General features: G+C 49.8%; 1 protein-coding gene and 2 pseudogenes across 1 annotated transcript in view; 2 read left to right on the top strand and 1 right to left on the bottom strand.

Moving 5' to 3' along the window:
* Positions 1–1917: 1917 nt before the first annotated feature.
* LOC115528645 lies at positions 1918–3635 on the top strand (annotated as a pseudogene).
* Positions 3636–3775: 140 nt separating this feature from the next.
* LOC115527995 lies at positions 3776–6634 on the bottom strand (annotated as a pseudogene).
* The window catches only part of TNFRSF11A (TNF receptor superfamily member 11a), a 55372-nt gene continuing 35074 nt past the window's right edge, over positions 6633–26930 (top strand). The window contains exon 1 of the mRNA XM_030335799.1: positions 6633–6707. Within this exon, the coding sequence (XP_030191659.1) occupies positions 6633–6707 (75 nt within the window). The remainder of the gene's footprint in view (positions 6708–26930) is intronic.

Genomic DNA, 26930 nt, shown 5'->3' with positions numbered 1-26930 from the left:
GAAGGGGCTAACATTGGACATGTGCCAGGAGCAAGCTGGTATTTCTCATGAAGTGCCACACTGAAAGCACCCTCTCCCACATGTCCGCTCCTTGAGGCCAAAACCAGCCCTCATCTGCCTTTCACACCACTACTTTTTCTAGAAAACCTGTCTCCACATTCCAGACAATAGGCCACATACCTAAATAAAGCTGTCACCTTTCCCTTCTGCAACTCACTTGATATTAAAAATCTGGTGCTTAGTGAGGCAGGAGAACACTCCAGAGCCAGAACAGCCAAGGTTTGAATCCCAACTCTGCCACTATTGGCAAGTGACCCTACGGCAAGTTATTAACCACTCTGTGCCTCAGTTTCCTAATCTGTAAAATGGGACTAATCATATTCCTTACAAGGCTGTTGCAGGAATTAAATGAATTTGCATGTTTAAGGATGCTATTGGTGTTTGCTGTCATTATTGTCTTTCTAGAAACTCCTTTTGCATATATCAATAAAATCACGTTTATGATTGTTTACAAACATGGGATGATATTACTCTGTAACTTGCTTCTTTTACTTAGAGGGCAGTAGACGTCTTTCCAAAAACCACTTGATTTTCTTAAACAACTGCATTATGGTCTATACTATGGTAAACTCAATTTTTTTTTTTTTTTTTTTTTTTTTTTGCCATTTCTCCATGAAGCTCACATTTTTCTCTTTGTGGTTTTACAAAAATGCTAAGGTAAATAAACATCCTTGCATGTCTCTCTTTTATGTATTGATGGATTAGATTCTCAGACACGCAATTGACTTGTCAAACGATATTCACATTTTTAATTTTTTGTTTGTTTAATCAACACCACCCGAGAGCTTTCCAAAAGCACAAAGTAAGCAGGCAGGCTGCACAGTAGGGAGCTACGGAGCAAAACAAGTAGGAGGACTACCTGTAGCCGCACAAAGCCGGGAGGGGGAAATGGAAGTATGCTCTTTGACCTCAAGTGGCAGAATTGTAGCTGAAGGTAGACTGCGGTTAAGTTACAGGTGCATATTGTAAACCCAGAGCTAAAGAAAATAAAACAAGGACGCATATAAAATAAGCTAACAGTGGAGAGAAATGGCACCCTAAAAAATAATCCAAAAGAAGATGGGAAAAGAGGGACAAAGAAGGAACAAACAGAAAACAAATAGCAAGACAGTAGATTCACATGTCACCATATCTATAATCACATTAAATGCGAGTGGTCTGAAAACGCCGAAGGATAGAGACTGTCAAATGGATTAAATGAAAAGGCAAGAGCGAATCATACGCTGTCACTTTAAATAGATCTAAACCTAAAGGGAGGGTCCAGGCCCCAGAGACGGCGGAAGGCGGGAGGTCTGCGCCCGGGAGGCTCTGGCCACGCTTACTTTACCGGGTGCCTTTCCTCGCCTGGGCTCTGCCGGCCCGACGCGCCCCCGAAACCCACGGAGGACGGGCCGGGGCCGATGCTTCTCCTTTCTCCTTCCCATAGCCCTCTCCGTCCTCTTCCCCGCCCCACTGGCCCGTCTGTGGCCCCAGGACATTTCCTCCCCTTCCCTGATCCGGCTCCTACAGAGAAGTCTGCTTTGAACCTTTGAACCCACCAGGCAGCGTCACGCCCCCTCCGGCCGGGGCGACCGACCTCGCAGCGCCTGTGTTGCAGCGAGGGGGCGGCAGGAGGGGGGGAGCAGGGGGCCTCGAGGCGGGGTCGCGGGGGGCTGGGACAGGGTCCAAGATCCGCCCTGCCGCGCTGTTGCGGAGAGTGAGGGAGGGAGGGTGCGGTACGTTGGGTCCTCCGGGCTGGCCTTCCTCTCACTGCTTCTCCCCCCACCCCGCGAATTCTTGTCTGTCAGTGGGGGATCCTTGTCAACGTCCCCTCGCCTTCTCCAGCCCTGCAGAGCCCTATGAGTCTCAGGCATCTCCAACCATGTTGGCCAGGCTGGTGTCCAAATGGGCAATGACTGCTGGTAGCTCTATTGCCTGGAACAGACTTCCAGCCTGATGACCAGATGCCAAGTGACAAGACCACTGGGGGAGGAGAGGACTCCTTCAACACCTTCATTGAGACAGGTGAAATTTGCACAGGCACCTGCCTCTAGCTCTTCTACCCAGAGCAGCTGATCAACGGGCAAGAAAGATGCCACCAATAACTAAGCATCACTAAGAGTGCCCACAATAACAATGGTCGTGGGCACTCTACCATTAGCAAGAGCATTGCCCTCCTTGGTCAGTGGACCGAAAGTAGCCCCCCCCCCCCAGGGCACAGGTTTTCAGGGCTTCTTGGTTTTCCAGTTTTGTGGGGGTACTTGTTCTGGGTTCCCCTCCCTGCTGATGGAACCTGTCAATTTATGGCAAGAAATCCAAGCTGGAGTTCTCCATTTACCAGGCCCCCAGGTTTCCACAGCTGTAGCTGAGCCCTTCAACTCCATCCCCACGACCCACACCATCCTGGAACACTGTGATTGTGCCTTCATGGTAGATAATGAGGCCATCTATGACATCAACATTGAACACCCAACCTACACTCCCCTTAACCACCGGATTAGCGCAGTCGTGTCCTCCATTGCTGCTTACTCAGATTTAATGCAGCCCTGAACGTTCATCCAACAGAATGCCAGACCAGCCTGGTGCCCTAATCCCACATGAACTTCTCTCTGGCCACACGTTCCCCCATTATCTCTACTGAGAAAGCCTACCATGAACAGCTTCCTGTAGCACAGATCACCGAGGCACGCCCTGAGCGAGCCAACCAGATGGCGAAATGGGCCGCTTGCCGTGGGAAACACGTGGCTTGATGCCTGTTGTACCAGAGGGATTTTTCTGTGGCCCACGAGGACGTGGCTGCCCTCGAGAAGGATCACGAGGAGGTTGGAGTGGAGAGTGCCAAGGGAGATGATGAGGGTGGGGAGCATTCACTGCTCTAGTGACTGGGGCTCCTATTTCCATTGTTCTGCGGAGCTGTCCATAGTGGGCCTAACTTGTCAACAAAAGCGAAGTTTCTTTTTTATTGTTATTATCAAGAGGATATTAAGTCATTTATTGATGACACATGATAATGGATGACACACAAGCTTTCATCCCACCTATAATTTTATCTGATACCATAATTCAGTTTAGATATTGCATCGGATGTGCCAGCAATCTAGCCCAATAAACTCCATGACTTTGCTCGGGTGACCCTTTTAATGGTGAGCTCCAGGGCACAACGCATTAACTGTCAGTTCAGCGACGCCAAGGTTTGTGGAGACAATGGCTTCTGTGCCCAAGCAGTTTGCCAGTAAATTTCAAACGGAACCTGGTAGCTCCCTGAAGGAATTCCAACACACATTGCCGAGGTAGTTGACCAAGATGGCTTCAGAGTAGACTCACTTTACACAGCACAGTTTTATAAAGACACATTTATTCAGCATCATGATCAGACTAATACATTTAGCAGTCAATAGCATGGATGCAAAAAAAAAAAAAAAAAAAAAACACCAAAAACTACATTAAAACCCTTTCTTGGATGCTTTACACTTCCCACAGAACAGAAACTAAAATAACATGTCATACAATTAGTCACAAAAAAACACAGTCCTCGAGTTTTTGGACCATACGCATGAGTCTTGTCTAAAACACGTCCTCTTGGGGCGCCTGGGTGGCTCAGTCGGTTAAGCGGCCGACTTCGGCTCAGGTCACGACCTCGTGAGTTTGAGCCCCGCATCCGGCTCTGGGCTGATGGCTCAGAGCCTGGAGCCTGTTTCCGATTCTGTGTCTCCCTCTCTCTCTGCCCCTCCCCCGTTCATGCTCTGTCTCTCTCTGTCTCAAAAATTAAAAAAATAAAAAAAATAAAAAGTTAAAACACGTCCTCTTTGTAGCAGCTAGGCCCTGCCACCACTGTGCTTGGCTGAGTTCACCTTGTAACCTTCCCTGTCACATCTCTGGCTCTCCTTTCCTGCTAAGCTTTGTTTCCTGACAGTGATTAAAACCTTCTGCCACCACCATGGCTACTGCTGCTGCTGGAACCGCCACAGCCACCTTGGTTTTGTGGTTTGGCAAAACGCTGGCCTCCACCACCATAGGGGCCAGACTTCTGCCTCCAAAATTCCCTCCTTTCATGGGACCAATATGTGAAGACTGTTGTCATTGCCGAATCCATTATAGCCTCTGCCACCTCCAAAGTTTCTCCCTTCGTTACCAAATCCAGGGTGGCCATCCGCACTGTCACCAAATCCACAACCATCTCCACGGCCACCAAAGCCACCTCACCCACTGAAGTTTCCTCCACAACCGAAGTTGTCATTCCCACCAAAACCACCGCCGAAGTTTCCAGAACCACTTAGACCTCTTTGGCCGGATGAAGCACTAGCCATCTCCTGCTGAGACAGAGCTCTCCTTACTTCACAACTGAGGTAGTTTGGAATGACAATCTTGTCTGCGGAGTCACGGTCATCAAATGTTACAAGAGCAAAGCGTCTCCTCTTGCCACCGCCTCAGTCAGTCGTGATTGCAATCACTTCCATTTTCCCATACTGTTCGAGATAATCTCTTAGATGATGGCTCCTTTAAGGCCACCGACAACAATCTTTTTCACAGTTAAGCGGGTACCAGGTCTTTGAGAGTCTTGAAACAGCCCTGTTTGGTTCTACAACTCTTCCATCCACCTTGCATTCATGGCTGTGTCCACCTCTTCCCCAGTGGCAGCTGTGACAAACCCAAAGCCTCTGGAGTGCATGGTGTTTTCTCCCCTCATTACCACACAGTCTGTGAGTGTTCCCCGTTGCTCAAAATGGCTCCTCAGACTCTCATGGGTTGTTGCAAAGCACAAACCTCTGACGAAGAGCTTCCGCAGCTGTTCAGGCTCTTTGGGACCCTCTGACTTTGATGTGCAGCAGTGGGAGGGGAGACTTTAAAGATACTTGCCAGTGTCCATAGACAGAAAGGCTGATGTCTCTATTTAAAATTTTTTTTTAACGTTTATTTATTTTTGAGATAGAGACAGAGCATGAACAGGGGAGGGTCAGAGAGAGGGAGACACAGAATCCGAAACAGGCTCCAGGCTCTGAGCTGTCAGCACAGAGCCCGATGTGGGGCTCGAACTCACGGACTACGAGATCATGACCTGAGCCGAAGTCGGCCGCCCAACCGACTGAGCCACCCAGGCGCCCCTGATGTCTCTATTTTAAAGGTAAAAACAAGAAAAAAGATAGAATGAGATATCCCATGTAAATGCTATTCATAGGAAAGGTGAAGTCGCTATATAACTAACGCCAAAGTAGACTTTAGAACCCAAAGTTTTATCATGGATCAAGGAGGCCCTACCATAATGATGAAAAGTCAATTCATCAAGAAGACATAATAATCTGCAATGTTTATGCTTCTAATCTAAGCGTCAAAAAATTGGCGGGCGGTGGGGGGGGCGGGGGTGTTGAGACCTGAAAGGCAAAAATAAACAAACCCACAGCTTTCGTTGTAAATTCCCAGTTTCCTCAGAACAACCAGGCAGAAAATGACATGATATTTCAAACGATTTGACCTAATTGACCTTTAAAACCCACTTCGCCCAACAACCGTAGAAGATCCTATGGAATATTCACTAGGATACACCATGCACTGGGCCGAAAGTAAGGCAAGGAGATACAGTTCTAGCACTCAAGAAATTCAACCTTCTGTTGACATCAGGCAAGTATGTTCACTCAAAAAGTTATCCATACAAAGGGGCACGTGTATGTGTGCGTGCAGCATCGACCTAGAATGGGAGAGAAGATACACTCCTAAGCAAGGAATAGCAAGTGACCAGAACAACAGGTGCAGCGCGCCTGACAGCTGGCGGGTTCTACAGAAGCAAAAGGACTCATCAAGGCTAGTGCGGGGATGGGGTGGGGGGTGTGGCCGGGGGGCGGAGACAGGATGGTGTCCCTCACCCCAGAGAAGGGTACTAGAGGAGAGGCAAGAGGAAGTGGCTGATGGCCAGAAAACTTTGAGGGAGGATTGTATGAAGCGTGCTGGATGGCATACTGTGGTGACCTTTGCATTGTACTCCACGAAATCCCCAGCGAAGATCCTCTTCTGGTTAATTCCCGGTGGTGGGGTATCCACCCTTGCGTGCGAGGCCCCGCCTGTTAGGGCCGAGCGCGTGGGATCCAGGCGGGCGTGGGCCCGCGGGCTAGGCCGCCGCCGCCCCGTCCCCTCCCCTGGAAGCCGGCCCGGGATGTCTGGGTGCAGACCGGTCCGTGCCCGCGAACGGGAAAGACACAGCGGGTCGGGTCGCAGGCAAACCTGTCCGCGTGCAACCTGCAGGGCCCAGGGTTAGAAGCTCCGGGCTAACTCTCGCGCCCGCGGCTGCAGAAGATGCGGGAGGCGGGGCGGCGAACCCCCGCCCCCCCTCCCACCCCGTCGCCTTCGCAGTCCTCACCTCGCTGTGCCCCCGGTGTGCCCGCTCGCCCAATGGAAGGCGCGCGCCCCGCGCTCGGGCACCACCTGGCGGGCGCCGCCGGCCCGGCCGGAGGGGGCGCAGCGCGGGCGGGCGGGCGGGGACAGGTGGCGGGGCGGGGCGGGGCGGGGCGGGGCGCCGGGGCGGGCCGGCCAGAGGTCCCAGACAGCCGCGCAGCCCGGGCCGCAGAGGCCGCAGAGCGCGGCGCCCGCCCGCCCACCGCGCCATGGCCCCGCGCGCCCGGCGGCGCCGCCCGCTGCCCGCGCTGCTCACGATCTGCGCGCTGCTCGGCCGTCTGCAGGTAAGCGAGCCGCCCGGCCGCTCCCGCGCCCCGCGCACCCGGTTCCCGCGCGCGACGCCTCCTCGGGAGCCCGGGGAGGGACCCGGACGCGCGGGCTGCGAGACGTCCTGGGACCTGGACGGAGAAGCGGGCGACGGCGGAAAGGCGAGGCGCTTCCGCGGGTGGGACGGCGGAGGGAGGGGAAGGGCGAGTGCAGAGATCTTGGGGCGCAGAACGCGGACTTGCGGGACCCCGCCACCCGCGCACGGGCTCCCAGAAGTCCACGTAGGGGCAGCCTTTGAGGTCAGTGATTGTCCAGACGTTTCCGGAGCGCCAAGTTGGCGCGCAGGGTAGCTTCTGTGCAGACGCGGCCCCTGTCCCCCTGCGAACGGAGTGGGCGAGGGGAGAACTCAGAGCCGCACGCATGCCCACGCCGGGTACCCGCTCCTGAATGCGAATTCTCCTCCCAGGCCACTTTGAGTCCCTCGGGACGCTAGGCCATCCCCTCTGCCTGGCTTCGCACCCTCTCCCCACCTCGGTTTCCTTGGTCATCCGAAGACCAGTGCTCGTCGCCTCACGGGGACGTCTAGAGCGCGCAGTGAAACCGAATTTGGCAGTTTCTGCAGAAAAGCCGACATAAGATTTCCTTTTTATGCTCCCTTGTTTTTTACGTCTCGTGCTCCCCTCCGACCCTCCCCGCTGACAGCTTAAGGGCCACCAGGTCGGGTTCTGGCTCCGAATGACCGGAGAATCACTTGTCCTCCGAAGCGCTTTGGTGATGTTAGGACAGAATACTGTTTGCATTTGGAGGAACCGAGGCACACGGGGTGCCGCAAGCCTGCCGGGGAGCCCCAGGCTGAGGCCTGTTGCGCCGGAGTTGGGATGGCGGTGGTCATCCTCTCTGGTGCCGGCCCTCCTGGGGCTCCCCAGCCCGGGATGCACCTGGGGCTCCCCACGGGGGCCTTGGGCCCTTGCCCTGGGAGGGCCTCCCGGCTTCAGCGTGAAGAGTGCGCGGTGCGGGGTGTTCGCCGCCTGGTTTGGTCAGAGATTTCTTCCCCACCCCACCCAGGACGGTTGCGGATAAAGCTGGTTACTGATTTTCTGTCCTCCTGGTGGAGAGCTATCTGGTGCGGCAAACCCAGCACCACAAATTCTGTAAAAACCTTTCGTAGTTGGAAGTGCCTCGGAGGGAAGGGTAAATGGCAGTGGTTTTCTTGGTTTGGGCAGTTTCAGATTTCCCTTCTCTGTTACAGTTGGCCGAGGCTGTTCTGTTAACATGGGTCTGCAGAATGGCCCAGAACCCTGCGAAGACAGGCCAGCCGCTTGTAGAGCCGTGTTCGGGGCCAGAGAAGGTGGGGCGGGGGAGCCAGCCTAGGGGGAAAGCCTTGACAAAAATAACAGGAGTGTGCTGTAGGCTGGAGCAGACGACGCTCATGAAGGTTCATTCCATTTCGTTCCGGACGGGTATGGGTCTCAGGATAGTTGAGGGAAAAGAAGGCGGAAAAACCTCATGGAATTTTTTCATTTTAAGCACGTCAGGTGTTGCTTAATGAAGTGCTCAACAGGTTGGACAGGGTGCTACCTTACTTGAACCAAAGGACCAGGGCTCCAGTGAACAGTTAGCCACCTGAGAAAAACCTGTGCAGTTTCAAAAAAGCATCTCACGGGGCGCCTGGGTGGCTCAGTTGGTTAAGCATCTGATATTGGCCTAGATCATGATCTCCCGGTTCCTGAGTTCGAGCCCTGAGTCTGGGCCACTGTGCTGACAGCTCAGAGCCTGGAGCCTGTTTCTGATTCTGTGTGTCTCTCTGTCTGCCCCTCCCCTGCTCACACTCTGTCTCTGTCTCTCTCTCTCTCTCTCTCTCTCCCCTAAAACTAAATAAACACTTAAAAATTAAAAAAGCATCTCACACTACTATTGCAAAATCTGTATATGTACGTATATTCGTAAAACGCAGTAGGTTCCAATATGAACAACAAATGCTGTCAAAACAAAATTATTTTTCAGAGATAGCTTTCGACAGGTGCTATTTCCCCTCCCTTTCCCTTTTGGCCACTTGAATTCCGTGCAGTTTTTAATCACGTCTAAACAGGAAACAAATGACACTGAGACAGTTGTAATCAAATGAGAGAGGTCTGTGCCAGTCTCGCCAGTGGAGATCCATGAACTCTGACAGCCGAAGGTAGCTGCCGTGCTGCTGTGTCCTCCCCAGGCGAGAATGTGGTATGTTCACTTGTGGTGTGTGGTATTTTGTGTAATGAGTGCTTCTTTGGCCAACCTATTCGTTCAAAGCCAGGAATTGTATTGGCGATCCGTGGAGGTTGGTTATCACATCCTGGGCGAGGCTTGAAGAACTCGTTAGTGAGAGGCAAGGGGTATTGGCTTTGTAAATCGCTGGCAAGACCAGCTTCTAGGGAGCGCTTTTTGTACAAGTATTTATTTTCATTTACATTATGCTAAACAGATGTATTTATTTAAAAAAAAATTTTTAACGTTTATTTATTTTTGAGACAGAGAGAGACAGAGCATGAACAGGGGAGGGGCAGAGAGAGAGGGAGACACAGAATCTGAAACAGACTCCAGGCTGTGAGCGGTCAGCACAGAGCCTGACACGGGGCTCGAACCCACAAACCGCGAGATCATGACCTGAGCCAAAGTCGGACGCTTAACCGACTGAGCCACCCAGGCGCCCCTGCTAAACAGCTTTAAATGTACCTGGAAGGCTGACAGTTTTGCCCTTTAAAACATTTCTGTGATTATCTCTCTGTCTGCCTATATTTGTGAGGAAATTTGTTTTCAGACATAAGAGTATTTGCCCACAGATAAAATCCTTTTGTGTTTTTATGTTGATAGTTCCACTGTTTATTCCAAGTAAGGAAATACAGAAACTCCCTGTTTTGGGTGCCTGGGTGGTTCAGTTGGTGTAAGTGTCCAACTTCCGCTCAGGTCCTGATCTCGCTGTTCGTGGGTTCAAGCCCCGCATGGGGCTCTGTGCTGACAGCTCAGAGCCTGGAGCCTGCTTCGGATTCTGTGTCTCCCTCTCTCTCTGCCCCTCCCCCACTTGTGCTTGGTCTCCCTCTCTCTCTCTCTCTCTCTCTCTCTCTCTCTCTCAAAAATAAACATTTAAAAAAATTTTAAAGAGAAACTCTGTTTTCAGGTAATTGATTAGACACAACCATGTTTGTCTCCAGTTATCTAAGGGCAGGTTCATCCATATTCCGGTCAACAAACATTTACGGTCTACAACACTGTGCTAGTGGGAAGCAGGACGAAGACAACTGTGTCACAGGCCACAGTCTAGTCCGCGGACTAGATGGGTGAACGTGTAATAATAATAAAGCAGCACGTAATGACAGAAGTGCAGAGGGGGGCGGAGGGAAGAACTGAACAAGTAGAACTCGAGCAATCAGGGTGGGCTTTGGAGGAAGGGGTTTCTGCCATAGTCATTGCAGCATGGGTAGGAAATGAAGGGTCAGATTCCAAGAGGCAGCTGGGGAAGGAGAACTTTCTAGTCGAGAGAATGGCATGGCTGATTCAGGCCTAAAGGAATCTTAGGGAAAAACAAACAGACAAACAAACAAAACATACCACTTTTTTTTTTTTTTTAATGACTTTACAGATGGTACGAAGCACTTAATTCAGGAAAGCCAACAACAGACAGGACGTGAAACATTTATTATAGTTTTTGAGATAACTCTTGTATGGCTCCTGGTGAGGTGGTAAGGTAGACTGATCAGAAGCAGATAAGCCAGAGGGCCCTGGGAAAGCCTGTGGGGAGACCCCACGGAGGAAATCCCCTCGAGTGGAGCTCTGTGTTGTAGGATATACACCTGCCCGGCTGTCTTCCTGGCCCCCTCCCATCCTGGAGGGAGGCCTCAGCTCTATTGCAATACTTTGTTTGGAGAAGCACACCCTTGTGGATCCGTGGTCTTTAGTTCATTTTGTTGATAGCAAGGGTTTCAAATGTCTCCCCTGCTGTTTCCTTCCCGCTGTTTCCCCCAAAGTGACACATTTGTAATATAAACACATTCTCTGGGTTGATAAGGAAATATGAGCTTGCTTTTTCAGTTATCTACCAGCAATTCTTACACCAGGAAAACTGAAACAATAAAGGTGTATCTTTGAAGGTCAATAAATCAGTGTTTTATGAGGCCATGGAAAGGGGACTTCCAAACCCAGGCCTCCTTTGCGGAGAGGGTTGTGTGTAAGAAGGCGCCGTGTGAACTTTATCTGTCATGTCAGTGTTAAAATTTCCCTCACTGTATTTTCCTATTTTTGAAGTACATGGGAAAAAAATATCAGTGTTTTTTCCCCCACACGATGTGTGCAACGGACTAGGAATTTTGTCCAGGCCGCTCTTGTTTTGGTTTGTTTTTGGCTTGGTGTGTTTTTTGTTTTTGTTTCGCTGAGATGGGTCTGCACCCTGGTCATCAGCTTTACAGGTGATTCGCCCACAAGGGCACCTACCGTCCCGGCCAGGTGGCCGCCCTGTGTCCCTGCAGCATCCTGAGCCCCACCCACAAGGGGAGCACCCCCGCCTGAGCACACAGCAGCCTGACCTCACCTGCGAGCACCCCGAGCTGGCCTGGGTAGCATTCTGCCCGGCAGGTGATTTTCCTTCCCAGCACTCCTCCTGGTTGGTCGGAAGTCATCCACTTTCTCTTTGTGTTTCCCTCTGCTTGCAGGGAGTGGGCTTCCTATAGGATCCCCTGCTAGACACTCATTTCATCCTTTCTGCCCCAAAACCCTGAGCCCAAAGAAACCCAGACTGAGACGGCCGGCTTCAGCAAAGCAGAAGACCTGGTCCGTCTGAAGTTCTTAGTGAGCTTTTGAGGTTGAGCCCCGAGTGGGCGGTGAGTGAGATTACACACAGCCCCATGTCTCTGTCCTCATTCTGAGAGACGCTGTCAGCCTGTTTCCTGCCAGAGAGACCGACGTGCCCAAGCGCCCCTGGCAGGCTTCCCCTCTGTCTCCGAAGTCAAGGGCTGGCACCCCCGTCCGCAGTTTGAAGCACATTCTTTGTGGATGTGTGCTGATGACTTGATACCTGTGTTTGTTTTGTGGGCCCCTCCTCTTCCAGCCTTTGATGTCTGTGGGCTCCCACATTCAGGACAGGGAACTCACTCGTGAGCAAGAAAACAACCTGTACTCATTTATTTTGACAAAGTGAGCCCGTGCTTACCGCGTGTGGGACACCCCACAGCAGGCTGAGGGGACAGAGACCCCCCCCCCCACAGCCCCTGTCTTCGGGAGGCACACTGACGTTTAGGATACCATATAGGAGGAGACCGGTTTCCTGGGAGCATTTTCCACGTGTGGTGGGCGCCCAGGACGAGGAGTGCTTTAACCTGCTTGAAAGAGTCTCTCCTTCCTTTCCTCCCAGTTTGTCCAAAGCCCAGAAGGAGGGACAAGAGGCCAGCGTCTGGGCTGGGGACCCACGGGTGGCTGGGGCCAGGAGGCATGACTGCAGTGTTTTCAGGGAACTCGTAAAAGGATGGCATCCCTGGATTTCCAAGGGCATGTGGGGGGGGGGAGGGCAGCACCAGCACTCAGGGGCCTTGAGGCCTGCAAAATAGTTTAGATGCTATCTTGCTGTATTGTGGGCTGGGAGGGTCATGATCAGATGCATGCCTTATGGGGAAGGGTGTGTGTTGGGTGGGTGGGTGGGGGGGCAGTAAGGAGGCCACTGCCCTGGTTTCGGGAAGAGCTAGCAAAGGCTTGAATCAGGTCGGTGTAGTGGCGAGAAAAAGGAGAAGCCAAGTGCAGGAGTGATTTCGGAGCCAGCGGAGTTGTGCTAGGTGCCCACAATACAGGGGCAAAGGATGTGGTCGGACCTATTACTTAAAAAAACCAAAACCAAAACAAAACAAAACCCAAGGTGATAGATGTCAGAATAGAATAGCTGACCATTTGGATGGTGTTTCTCACGGCTTATGAAGGAAACTTCTGTCTCAGGTTCAAGTAAAGGCTTTTTTTCCCCCCTAAACAAGCAATAAAAGAGGGTGAATTTTAGGCTATCGAATCCCAGCTGCTCTGGATTATTTTATCGTGAGGAGGAGCCAAAGTTCTTCACACCCCATACAGGTAAACAAGCCAAGAGCGCCCAAGGCACCAGGATCCACAGGAAATCTGTGTGCTCTGGAATTTAGAACCATATCCTGTCCTAAAGGTGTCTTTGAACCAGAAGTTCAGGATGTAGGCAAATCTAAAACTCAGGACTAAAGAGAGATAAGCAGCCAGGGATCCCAGAGGGTCCATCATTAAAGCAGGTGCGACCTGACCCGCGGTCTCCCCACACTGGCCTCAAATATGTCACCTGCCCCCAGACAGAAGCAGTGTTTACCTTGGACCTATGGCTTAGCAAACACTTCTCGCTTGCACAAAACACAGTTTCCTGGTGACTTGCTAGTGCCTAAGAGGAATGTTTCCCTTTCTCTCTGCTCAGCTCCCTCCTGCCCACCCCCCCCCCAAAAATCTAGCAGAGCAGGTGACGCAGAGGCCCGTCTGGCACAAGCAAGGTCCAAAAGCTGCCAGGTTTCCAAGTGGAAGGAAGAACCGACGGCAAAAACTAGCCTTCCAGTTTATCAGAGTAATAATAACTTATTACATTTCCTGTGCGCTGTTGAGAGTGCAAGAGCCACTTCCTCCAGCTACCAGAAATTTGAAGACTTTCCATTAAAAATGAGGAAGAAAAACCCTCTAACTTTTCGTGAATGCGATGGTTAAACCTGGCAAGTGGGGAGAGAGGACTGCGGTATTGCATAAATCCCAGGAAACACCACAGTGTTTGCACGTGTGGGTTCTCATGACATCCCCAAATGCAAAAACGAACCGCTTCCCTAAGGTACTGATTTAAAAAAAAAAAAAAAAAAAAAAAGTTACTCTTTATCACGTGTATCCTTACAAAAGCAAAAGTGTATCCTTAAGTAGCACAGACAGCTGCCAGACCCATATCCAGTTAAAGGAAATCTGTAAAGAGCCCTTCCCTCCTGTCAACTTTGTACCCAAGATACAAAGGCAAGATCCGTATGAAATTTTTTATGGTCATGGAGAACCTCTTCCATTGGAAAGCATAGCAGAGATTCACGTCTGCCTCTGCTACCCCAGTTAATAATTCCCAATATCAGGAACTTCCCTGTAGCAGACCTAAATCTAATATGTCACAATTTGACCCCATTTCCTCAAATTTGTTCTTTCATAGGGGTAAAGATCAGTTGGTCAGTGTTCTTTATTTTAATGTTTCCATTGTTGAAGATTGTTACCCGCAACTTCCCTCTGCCCAGAGTTATTCATGCTGGTTCCTTTAACCTCTCTGTCAGCCTTTTTTCCTTTCAATTCAGTGGATCCTGATTTTGTACTTACTGGCAAAAACCACAAACGAACAAGAGGCCAGAAGACCCCGTCAGACTTCTGCCACACCGCCTGTGACCAGGAAGGCTCCCCGTCTAGTAGGGAAGATAAGACAGCCTGGCACCCCTTGGAGCCACGAGGGTCTAAAGGTCTACCAAAGAGGAAGGGCGAGATGTCCAGGGGCACAGGGCGGGGCGGAGGGAGCCGAGTGGAGAGCCGAGCAGGTGCTGCATGACCTGGTCCTGGAAAGGCAGAGATGACTCCAAGGGCAGACAGCAGGGGAAGGGGCAGCGGTGGGGACAAGCAGAGCAAACCTGGAAAAATTGAATCCAGTCCTGACGTCTGGAGTCCAGGGCTGGCCGGAGACACCAGGAAAGGATAAGACCACCTCGAGGGGGGGGGAGGGGCTGTGTGAACAAACGTCAGGAGTTGGGACTCTGCCCTGTGGAGAGTGTGGCCCCTGGACCCAGCATCTGCACTACCTGGGAACTTGATTAGAAATGCACATCCTCGGGGCGCCTGGGTGGCTCAGTCGGTTGAGCGTCCGACTTCGGCTCAGGTCATGATCTCACAGTCCGTGAGTTCGAGCCCCGCGTCGGGCTCTGTGCTGATAGCTCAGAGCCTGGAGCCTGTTTTGGATTCTGTGTCTCCCTCTCTCTCTGACCCTCCCCCGTTCATGCTCTGTCTCTCTCTGTCTCAAAAGTAAATACACATTTAAAAACAAAACAAAAAAAAGAAATGCACATCCTCAGGCCCTACCCAGTGTCTACGGAGTCGGAAATTCTGGAGGTAGGGCCCAGCAATCCAGTTTAACAACTTCCCCAGGGCATTCCGATGGCAGCGTAAGGTTGAGAACCGCTGTTAACAGACCAGGGGGTCCAGTAAAAAGGTTTTGAGCTCGGCTCTAAATTCATAGTTTGTGACCGAGTACGTTAAAAACACCTGCCATTTGTTGAATCCCTCTTGTGAGCTGGGGATGGGATGCCTCTTGTGAGACAGGTGCTGGGTGCTTTACATAGATTATCTCTCTTGCTTTTTTTTTTTTAATGTTTATTTATTTATTTTTGAGAGAGTGAGAGAGAGCAGGGGAGGGACAGAGAGAGAAAGAGAGGATAGAATCCCAAATAGACTCCACGCTCAGCCGAGAGCCCGACACGGGGATCGAGCCTACGAACCGTGAGATCATGACCTGAGCCGAAATCAAGAGTGGATGCTTCACCGACTGAGCCACCCAGGCGCCCTTAGATTATCTCTAATCCTCAGTCCACTTTGGCCAGGACGGTGGGGAAAATGAGGCCCAGAGAGGCCCAAGTGGCACATTTCATTAGTGTTGGTGCTGGAGCTCCTCCCAAGAGTCCTCTCCAAGGGCATGGCCTTACCCCCTCCGGGGAGCTGCTCGTACAGTCTGCATGGCAGGGTGGGGACCAGAGCAAGGCAGTTTAGGAGCGGGGGGGGGGGGGGGGGACAGAAGCAAGCTTTTTAGTGTATCAGAAATCCTGTAACCAGTCTGCAGTTGTGACCAAGGGTGCACGCTCGTGTGGGCTTTCTCTTACTGTTATTATGCAAAAAGAAAAATGCTGTGACTTTAAGGCCAGTAAAGTTTAAACAGGCACCCAGAGCACATAGCACAGGGTCTGTGGGCCAGTGATCCCTGACTCAGGAGGAGAAGAAATGTGATGGATTGAATCACCTCTGTCATTTCCTGAGGCAAAGGCATCTCTGCCTCCTCCGTGCTCCCCCAGCAGAAATAAGCTGTGCGATAGCCCTGCTCCTGCTCCTGCTAGGACACCCCCCGGTCCTGTGTGTGTCCCCCACCCCCCACCTCCCTGCCACCTGCTCGGCTCTATCCTGGTTGGGGTGGGGGTGGAGACAAGATGGGCTAAAGGTAGGTTAAATGTAGTTCTGTTATATTTTTTCAAAAATTTTTAATGTCTGTTTATTTTTGAGAGAGACAGTGTGAGTGAGGGAGGGAGAGAGAGAGAGGGAGACACAGAATCGGAAGCAGGCTCCAGGCTCTGAGCTGTCAGCACACAGCCGGACGCGGGGCTCGAACTCCTGGACTGGACCGTGAGATCATGACCTGAGCCGAAATCGGACGCTTAACCGACTGAACCACCCAGGCGCCCCAGTTCTGTTATATTTTTAAAGGCTCTGTGTGTCTTAGTATTACTATGATCACAGTGAATTTGGGGACTCCTCTCTTGCCCCAAATTTGGATGTGTCTACCATGGCACAAGTCTAAATCCTTCCTATTCCCAACAATTGTTTTTCAATGCCTTACAACTCACTGCACTAAGCAGTGGGAGAAAAGTTCCAAAAAGAAAGAGGGTCAGAACGCACATAGCCTCTGGTCATTGTCAGGGCTTGAGATTTCCCCTGGAGTGAGAGAGGGAGTCTCCAGTGGGGTTTGGGTGGGTAATAACACATATTACTAATGCACAATAGCAAGAAACCTAGAAATAGACCCCAAGCCTGTGACAATGGAGCGTAAGACACAGGGGCAATTAAATTCAGTGGGAACACAACCGGAATCGGTCTTAAATGTTAACCCATTCATTTCTAATAGTTACAAGGTTTAGAAATGTCTTTAATGAAATCATAAAAAAATTGCCCCCTTCCGATGAGCTCAGGTTTTCTATGGCCCACTTGGGGTCCCTGTGATCAGGCCGTTAAGGTCATACTTATGGGTAAGACTACAAATGAGCAAACCATCAGAATGTACAACTGATCGGTTGTCGCCTGAACTGTGCAGAGCAGTCCTCGCGGGCCTGGGAATGCAGAGGTGATGAGGTCCAGCTGCTCCGCCTGGGGAGCATATCTCCAGTGACCTCACGGAGGGCTCTTCCGGGGTGAGAGGCACTCTGTTCCCGGGCGTTGGTGATGGGCAGGAGGCAGGAGCAGCTGTATGTGTGCGGGTTGGGCAGATCTGTGTTCTGTCCCTATTAGAAAAGAGAATTTGAGGGGCACCTGGGTGGTTCAGCTCGTTAAACGTCCGACTTCGGCTCAGGTCATGACCTCATGGTTCGTGGGTTCAAGCCCCACATTGGGCTCTGTGCTGACAGCTCAGAGCCCGGAGCCTGCTTTGGGTTCTGTGCGTCCCTTTTTCTCTGCCCCTCCCCTGCTCCCTCTCTCAAAAATAAATAAACATTTAAAACAATTTTTTTTTAAAAAGGAAAGAATTTGAGCCTGAGTTTTTGGGTTTTTGTTGGTTGTGTGTGTGTGTGTGTGAGAGAGAGAGAGAGAGAGAGAGTGTCAGTGGGAGGCGGGGCACGAGTGAGTACGGGGCAGAGAGAGAGAGAAGCTGGGCTCACCCAAAGTAGGGCTCTTGTTTTACGCAAGGCAGGACTCCCGCTCAGCCGATGTGGGACTCAAACTCATAAACCATGAGATCATAACCTAAGCTGAAGTCCGACGCTTAACGGACTGAGCCACCCAGGCGCCCTGGAGAAGAGATTTCTAATCTCATTTGCAACCCCCTCCCCCGCCCCCATTATCTAATTTTTGCCAAATTGGTGGAACCCTTCCAAGCCCAAGCTTGGGAGTTCAAATTTGATCCAGAACTAGTAGAAAACTGTATCTTCTGTAAAGGTAAGTTATGAGATCACAATGGACCAGGTAAAGTATTCATCGATTTAACAAGAATTTGAGTATTTGCTACACGCCTAGCGCTGGTCCAGCCTGCTCACCACTAACCGTACAGCAGACCACTGCATAGACCTTGAGGATGCAGGACGTTAAGGAAAGTAAAGCCTCTTGCATAATACCTGGCACACACTAGGTGTTTTATAATGGCCAATTCTTCCTTCACTCCCATTCAGGATAAATGGCGTCTGTATCCAGCAATGGGAGAAGTGGTTCTCAACATCCATTATACAGACAGAAGGATCGTGCAGTGCTCGGGGAAGTGACAGTGTTCTGGCTCTGGGTCTGTAATGTAATCTCTGACCTCGCTACCCCAAGACCAGCGGCGATCACCTGGAAGCCTGTTAGAAATGCAGACTCTTGGGGCCTGCCCCAGACCTACTGAATCAGACGCTGCGTTTTCATAAGACCTCCAGGTGATTCTGTGCACATTCGAGAAGTGAAGTGGACTTCACTCCGAGGGCCAGGGGCAGTTTCTCTGGCCACTGTGGGGGCTAGTGACCTTATAAGCTTGGTGCATTCCCAGAGTGAAGGCAGGGCCTAGAAAGAGCCTTGGCCTCCAGCAGACCTGCAAGTGCTCTTGGATTTGCAGGGGTCACTGCCTTTTAGTACAGGAAAGAAGAAAAAGTAGTTCTCATCTCATATGAATACAAGTTAAAAAAAAAAAAAAGATTCAGGAAGGGCGAGAGGAAGGGAAGAAAGGAAAGGAAGAAGAAAGAGAAAAGGGAAGGAAAAGAAACAAAAAGAAAAGGAAAGAAGGAAGGAAAGAAAGACCTTAACTGGGAGAATAAAGGAGCATTCACTGGGGCCTGTTGGGTGATACCATAAGGAGTCAAAGCCATCCTAATTACTGTGTTTAGGAAACAAACCGTCCTGGCACTTTCCTTTCAAGTAGCCCACAGCTGCAAACTTGTCTCCCTCTTTATCTGTCTGGAAGACAAAGACACTTGCAATTAAGGTTTTGAAATGCAAGGTTATTTCTTCATTTTCCCCAGGGCCACATGTTTTCTTTTCAAAGAGCAGAGATAATGAGTGTATTGTGAGGAAAGTAAGAAAGAGGGTGGAGCAAAAATCAATGCACCTTTGATAGGCCCCTTCTGAGTAAGTGCGGCCTCCTGGTTTTCCTTAAGGAGCACACCTGGAGCCAAGGTGGTCAGGGGAAGGTGCTGCGGGGTCCACACAAAGCAACTGCCAAGATCGCCCATCAGGTCAGTTCAAGGCTTGCTAAGTCAAAATGGCGTCAAGAGAGAAGTTACTTTTATTTATTTATTTTTGAGAGAGAAAGAGAGAGAGGGAGAGAGAGGGAGAGAGAGGGAGAGAGAGAGAATCCCAAGCAGACTCCTCGCTGTCAGCGCAGAGCCTGCTTCGGGGCTCAAACTCAGGACCCTTGAGGTCATGACCTGAACCGAAATCAAGAGGTGGGCGCTTAGCTGACTGTGCCACCCAGGCGCCCGAGTCTATGTTTTCAAGGTGTTTTTTAATCAAACCTGACCTCAGTCAGATTTTTTTTCTGTGCGTAATATCTATTCCTAAAAAAATCTTATGGCAAAATGTTTGAGATTGTAAATTTGATGTTATTTTATCACAATTAAAAATTAAAAAAAAAATTTTTTTTTTAACTCTTAGGGCAGATGATGGGGCGCCTGGGTGGCTCAGTCAGTTGAGCGTTCGACTCTTGGTTTCCGTTCAGGTCATGATCTCACAGTTCGTGGGTTCGAGCCCCACTTCGGGCTCTGCACTGACAGCTCCGAGTCTGGAGCCTGCTTGGGATTCTCTCTCTCTGCCCCTCCCCTGCTTGCTTGCTCTCAAAATAAATAAACTTAAAAAAACAAAAAATATCTAAACAGGGGCGCCTGGTGGCCCAGTGGGTTAAGTGTCCGACTTAAGCTTGGGTCATGATCTCATTGTTTATGGGTTCGAGCCCCACGTCGGGCTCTGTGCTGACCACTCAGAGCCTGGAGTCTGCTTCCAATTTTGTGTCTCCCTTTCTCTCTTTCTCTCTCTCTACCCCTCCCCGGCTCGCTTGCTTTCTCTCAAATATAAACATTAAAAAAAAATTTTTTTAATAAAATAAGTAAAATAGAACTATGGCAGATGTTGTAAGGCCTGCCTAGTAATGAAAATAGCATGAAGTGCTAATTATTTAACCTTTGATGGTGTTAAGTCAACGTCCCAGGTGAACCAAAAGTCAGCACCACACAGTCTGGGTGCTGCAGGGATGTACTAACTCACGATCCGGATGATTCTGGAATCAGTTGTGTGACTTCCTGTGCTGTCCTCCCTCACTGCATTAGTCACATGGACCTTTCTGCTCTTCCTGATCAAGCCTTGCACACTCTCGGGTTTTGCAAATGCTCCCTGCTCCTTACGTCCACCTGGGAATACTCCTCCTCCTGATACTCGCTGTGAACTTGGCTCGTTCCTTCACTTTATCCAGGTCTCCACTGAATGTCGTCTTACCAGAGGGTGCCCTTCTGAGCCCGTTATAGCTTACCCTGTTTTATTTCTTCCGTCACACCCATTACAACCAGATTTCACTTTATGTTTATTTATTGTCTCGCGTGGACTATAAGCAAGGGCGCACTCTTTCTCCCCAGGACCTCCCTGCTCCCTCTTCTCTCTCCCTCCACCTGTCCAAGCACCTGCCTTCTTGTCACCCTGCTCTGTCTCTGCCCCTCACCTCTCCCTGCTCGGCTTTGTGCGCCTCCCTCTGTGATTGCTTCCCAGTCCAAGAGCTGGGCCCACGTTCTCGCTCTTTCCTTGCCAGTGAGGGCCATATCCAGGAGCTTAATGGGACTTGGCTTTTTCCAATACATGCACCAGTTCCTGAACCGCTGTGTGGGTCTCTGTTACAGTCGTCCTTCCTCTCTGTCTGTGCCTGTATCCAGTGCTAAACGCTTTGAGAGGCCAGGGATGGGCTAATTTCTTTAGTCTGGCACCAAGCCAACCCCTTGCCCAGGTACGTGAGGGCTCAGTACAGACAGCTTTGAAAGTGTGATGATAGAGCTTTTAAAGAGATAGATGCTGCCTGTCATTAAACCCTGGACTGGAGCAGAATGTGTCTGCTGGTCATGAGCTTGATGAATGACAGGCAAAGGAGGGAGTGGCCTTAGTTTTTATTTGCACAGTGAGTAAATGAATCACAACCCCTTTATGGAAGGTAGTCTGCACGTGGGGAGGGGGTTGATTTCATATTTGTGATTTTCCGTGAGCCGGTAGGAGTTGACCAGCTGTGATGAATGCCCTTCGAGTTGGCGTTTTCCCTCCTCTTTGTCACTGGAAGCATATTCGTTAAATGCATTTTAGAATGCCCCAGACCCTTCAGCAGCAGGTCAGTTAGCAGAGTATTTGTGACCATCGTGACTTCCTTCACAATCTCTGAAACAAACTAGACACATTTTTTCCTGTTAATCAGAGACTACTTGAGCCTCGTTTATAGCAGGTGTTTTTTCTTTTTTAAAAATGTTTTAAAGTTTATTTGTGGAGGAATAGGTTCTGCTTACATAAGTGGGTTCGAAAAAAGCTTAGGGTGGAAAGCCGCCACCGTGGGGCAATAGCACCCAAGGTGAGCTAGCGAGGTAGTGTAATGGGATCACGAGTAACTGGTTTTATCACCTGCAGAAAATTACTTAACATCTGACGCCAATCTGTCACAAACTCCACTTGCCCCCAGACCCTTTGCTTCTTACACGCACAAGTTGATGATTCTTGTCTGATTGTTTGCTCCACGTTCACGTGTGTAAGATCTTGTTTTCTTCACGTTCACCACGTGGGTAATGTCTTATGAGCTCGATAAATACGGAGACAAAAGCGTTGTCTGGGGTTCTGGTCTCCTCCTGGACATTAGTCTTTTGTATTCAATTCTGCGTCCACTCTCTTGCTGGACAGAACCCAGACTCGTAGTCTGTGACATTTATTTATTTATTTATTTTGAGAAAGAGAGAGTATATGCAAGCGGGGGAGGGGCAGAGAGAGAAGGAGGGAGAGAAATCATTTATTGAGGGCGGAGGGAGAGAATTGATTGATTGATTGATTGATTGCAGAGAGAGAAGGAAAGAGAGAATCCCAAGCAGGTTCTGTGCTAAGAGCGCAGAACCTGCTGCGGGGCTCAAACCCACGAACCTAGACGTAGTGACCTGAGCCGAAATCAAAAGTCAGATGCTTAGCCGACTGAGCCACCCAGGCACCGTAACAGATCTTTTTTTCTTCAAGAGCTGTGTGTAAGATATACATCTGTGAAATGAATTATATTTTATTTTTTTTTAAGCTTGTTTATTTTGAGAGCAAGATCAGGGAGGGGCAGGGGCAGAGAGAGAATCCCAGGCAGTTTCTGTGCTGTCAGTGCAGAACCCAACGTAGGGCTCAAGCCCACGAACCATGAGATCACGACCGGAGCTGAAACCAAGAGTCGGACGCTTAACCAACTGAGCCACCCAGGTGCCCCAGTGGATTATATTTTAAACACTCAGGGTGTTTTCTGTTTAAACCCTCTGATTCTCTGAATCTACTTGCATTATGACTTGGGCCACATACCTGGCTGATTTAACGGTGTCTCCAAGTCTTTGGTGTGTGCCATAGCTCGGGGTCTCCCCAGCGAGGGGAGTATGCTAGGTGATCTCTTGGGTGCATGGGGGATTCTCCAAAAGCCGCCCCTTTGTTCTCTGTGTGCTTTTACAACATGCGATCTTTATAGGTGCCTGTGTCCTGTTCTGAAGTATGAAATGTGAAGCTTTGGTTTGAACAAAAGAAAAAGGAGTCTATTACTCTGCACACCTGTAGGCTTGAATTTCTATCAAGTTTATCTACAATGAAAACGTCTAGAAGGGCATTTGGTCAGAACTCAGTTATGTCCTAGTTAACAACAGTCACTGGCAGATACGATCTAGCAGCCGCTTTATCAGCAGACGCCCTGAGTAAACTGTCTCTGCCCTCACCCAAGAGTGGCTTATGTCACGGACTGAACCCCCAGACAGAAAACCACTGAAATGACTCTGACCGTTTGTCACGATTTCAATCCCATGAGAAAAGCACTTCTTTATGTGAAATCACACATGCTTTAAAAAAAAATAAACCTCTTTGATGAAAAACACTCCTCCCCCCACCCCGCCCCCAATCCCCAGAGCTGGGTTGGCCCCTAGCTGGCCAGAGCCAGGTTACAAGTGAACAGGGAAGGTGCACTCAGGGAAACTGTCAGGACTCCAGAACTTTACTGCAGGTCCCCACTCTTTCTTTGCCATCCTTTTTCCCCTTTCCAGTGACAGTGTTTCCTTTACCCCCTCGGGGAATGATCTGATGTAAGTAATGTACGCTCACTAATCCTCAGGTGTGCACGTGAGCGTTTGCCCCCCACCATTGACCGCTGGCCAGGGGTCCACCACTGTGCTGAGTGAATAATGCAGTTCCCTCACTTCATTCCCCCACAGCTTGCTAGAGAGGTCTTCTAGCTTCAAAGTGAGGAAGCAGGGCCTCAGTTTTTATGAGTATTGCTGCTTGCCAGGACTACCTGATTTACGTGAATGGTCACATCTGATCCTCACTGCAGGGGGAGAAGTGCAGTTATTAGCCCCGTTTTACAGGTGAGAAGACTGAGGCCTTAGAATTGCCCTCTCCCTTGTCCTCCAGTTGTAGAAACGGAGACGGTTTTACTAAAGCGACGTCAGGCATTCGTCTATCCCAGCCAAACTGGAAGCTGAATTTGGAGGACTGCGGAGAAAAATCCTGCCCTGAAGTCCACTGCCCTAACCAGTGTGCCGCCTGGCCAGGCCCTTCCTCCTGTTTCACCTCTTTCCGAGTTCTCCTGGCCCCTCCCTCTGTCCTGCTAAATTCCTGCATGATGGCATGTCAGGCTTTATTTGAGTTGGTCGTTCATTTTTCTTTTTTACTGTAGGGACCTATCTTATCAGACTTCTGAGCTACCAATGAGTCCTATGACATTTCCACTTCTAGTTATGAACTTGCAACCAAGAAGCGTGAGGGCAGGATGCTTTCTTTTTGTCACTAGATATGACTCAAGACTAAAGTAGAGACCGGCATCTGGAAGCTCCTGGAGGAGAGGAGCTAAGAAAGGAGCAAAGCTGAAAAGGTCCCCCAGAACATCTCGATTTGAAGGGGTTTTGACACACTAACTGGGGTGTCCGTGAGGGGGAGACACTTGAGATCTCTCCGGCCTGCGGTTCTCAGCCAGCCCAGAAAAAAAGACCCTCAGCAGAATTTGCTGGGTCGCCCTGATCCCTGATCCGTTGAGCCTCATCTTTTGTTTGTTGTTCATTTGTTTCTCGAAACAAAGGCTTCAGAGACAGTTTCCTGGAGTGAGACAGTCCTAGTTCTGGGGGACACAGGTGACTAGTAATCTCTTTGTATTCTATTCTGAGTAGGAGCAATTTCAACAGTGACTTTCTTTTAGGATATTGTTTCTCAAGGACAGCAGGACTATTAAGTGAGGTGTAATTTTCACATTTCATAGTTTCTCTCTTAACACAAACCACGTCTTTCAATTCGACTGTAACAGTCAGAAATTTGATACTATCTTGACTTAAATTATAACCAAATTTCTCAAATATAGTCACGGATGATATTTTATAAAATAAAATCTATGGAAAATCCCTCGTTTGTTTTTCTGGGTTGGGTTCTTTTCCTCTTGATTTGACAGAAGGGGCCAAGCTTCTTTCTGCTTTGTTATATGTCAGTATGAATTTTCAGCAGAGCCAGCAAGTAATTTTAGTATCCATAATGACTTTCACTACAATTGGGTTGCTTAACAGCACAAAAAATAAATATTTAAGTCAACCTTCCCTACGGGATCTAAATATAGACCCACCGGTCTCTGTAGCTCCACTGGCAAAGATGTTATCTTTCCTCGGCTTAGGGTTTTTCAGAATTAGATCCAACGTGGCTTTGCATTGGGAGATAAATCCATGCAGCTTTATAAAGAGAAACTTGATGTCCAATTTATTATCTTCCTCGTGCCTCACAAAGCCTTGCTCCGGCTGTGGACACGCTTATTCCGGGCGAGTTCGTCATCTGTTAAAATAAACAGCCTGTGTGAGAAAAAAATATACACACGACACAAAACATACAAGAGAGTAAAGCAACAGAAGGCCAGTAAGTTAAATGTATCGTCTCGCCATTTTAACTCCTCTTTCTAGGGCTTTCCAAGGAATCTATGTGTGTGTGTGGGGGGGGGGGGGGGGGTGGCAAAGCATATTTGCTATAAACAGACTCCAGTGTTCCTTATCAATCTGGGGAAAGTCTTTTAGAAAACAAAGGCTAGTTGATATAAACCTGTGGGTCAAACATCATTTTTGTAGTTTATTAAGAGCTATAGTAGAGGGGCGCCTGGCTGGCTCAGCGGGTTAAGCGTCCGACTTCGGCTCAGCTCATGGTGTCGCGGTTCCTGGTGCTTCGGCTCCTGTGTCTGCTTCTCTCTGCTCCTCCCCTGCTCACGCTCTGTCTCTCAAAAATAAATAAACATTTAAAAATATATATTTTAAAAAAGAACTGTAGTAGAACCCTGTCGATACATGGCTTTTTTTTTTTTAAATAAGACTTGTAAGTACCATCGTATTCCCCAAAACACAAATGCTGCTGACAGGCCTGACCCCAAGCTGGCCTCCAGGGCACCTGTTCTGTGGATGGGTGTCCCCAGTGGATCACAGGTCAGTTCTCCCTTCACACCTGCAAGGGGGATGCAGCAGGGGACGGGCGGTGCTGGCACCTGCCGGGAGAAGTGACCGGGAGACTTCCCCCAAAGCCTGTGGTTACTTTTGAGTTTTGTATCATGTCACTGTATTCTTTATTTAATAACTGGAAAGTCAAAAAGTGGTGCTGCTTTGTTTCATGAAAACAGCTATGGCTCAAAAGCTCTATTGTTTCAGCAGGAAACAAGCCAATCATAAAGGAGTTCTGGAACAAAAAGATCTAGATAACTAACAGGTCGTGCGTGTCTCGATGCAGTTGCCAACGGCCTTTTGCTGTTGCATCTTGAGCAAAGAAAGGAGACTGCAGGGTTAACACATCACCCCTTCTGCTAACTTCCCCTACTCCCCAAGTGAGTGTGCTTTTGTAACATTTGAGCGGGAATGGCTTTTTATCAAATTCCTGCCTTACTAGGATCGCTACCAACAATAATAGCCACCTCACAACCACCGAGAGCTCGGCCTTGGAGGATGGAGTTAGGCCCAAATTCTGAGCAGCTGGAAGGGAAGGCCTGAGGACCAGCAGGGGCTCCAGGAGCCTGGGCGCTCACCCCAGCCTGGGTGCTGGTGAGATGGTAGACCTGAGAGCTATGATCTGTAGGAAGGGGGTGCCTGGGTGGCTCTGTTGGTTGGGCATCTGATCTTGATTTCAGCTCAGGTCATGATCTCCTGGTTTGTGGGATCGAGCCCCGTGTCAGCACAGAGCCTGCGTGGGGATTCTCTCTCTCTCTCTCTCTCTCTCTCTCTCTCTCTCTCTCTCTCTCTCTCGATCTCTCCCTCTCAAAAATAGATCTCAAAAATAGATTAAAAAAAAACCACACCTACAATCCTTAGGCAAAAGGAGGGATCGGACTAAGAGAGACTGGGGGGCATCCATGCATTCACACCAAAAAATGGCTTTCAAAGGATGTACTTGGCAAGACATGCAGGCAGGAGGAGACTGGCATAAGAGAGCTCCGGGCATAAAGGAGAGGGGGCGCAGGCTAACTGGAGACCAAGCTAGGCGGGCAGGACTCAGGGACTTGGAAGCTGGGGGCACAGGCAGGTGGAGCGAGCCTGGCCTGCAGCATCGTGAGACAGGTCCCCAGGGGACCAGCAGAAGCAAGACAGGCCGGTGGATTTCCTAATAGTTACCAACCCAGGTACTGCAGCCGGGAGAACAGCCCTGGAACCCGTCCTGGGAGTGGAGCACGGGATCCGAGCGAGGTGAACACACGGCCGGCTCCGCGTGCTGCGTGTGAGGTCAGGGAGCCGCTCAGGCCTGTAGCAAGAGGGTTCGTCCTACAGCTGCATCTCTGCAAGTGGAGGCAAAGAAGGTTGGCAGAGACAGCCAGGATGGAGGAGCAAAAAGGACAAAGGCATGGCTTGCCTTCTCCTGAGTGTGCAGGCACCCTAAAGAAAATTTTCCAGATTCTTTTTATTTACCTGCAAGCCGTATTTCTTTACGTGTACGTACAGGTAGCCTTTTAGGTTGTATACATATTCCATTTTGAAGGTTTGAAGGCATCCTGCAGAGCATATAACGTGCCTAAAGAACCAAATAGCGTTGTAAGCTGT

The sequence above is a fragment of the Lynx canadensis genome, chromosome D3 (genome assembly GCF_007474595.2).
Source record: "Lynx canadensis isolate LIC74 chromosome D3, mLynCan4.pri.v2, whole genome shotgun sequence".
In the NCBI taxonomy this organism is placed as follows: Eukaryota; Metazoa; Chordata; class Mammalia; order Carnivora; family Felidae; genus Lynx; species Lynx canadensis.
This window is presented reverse-complemented; position numbering and strand designations above follow the sequence as displayed.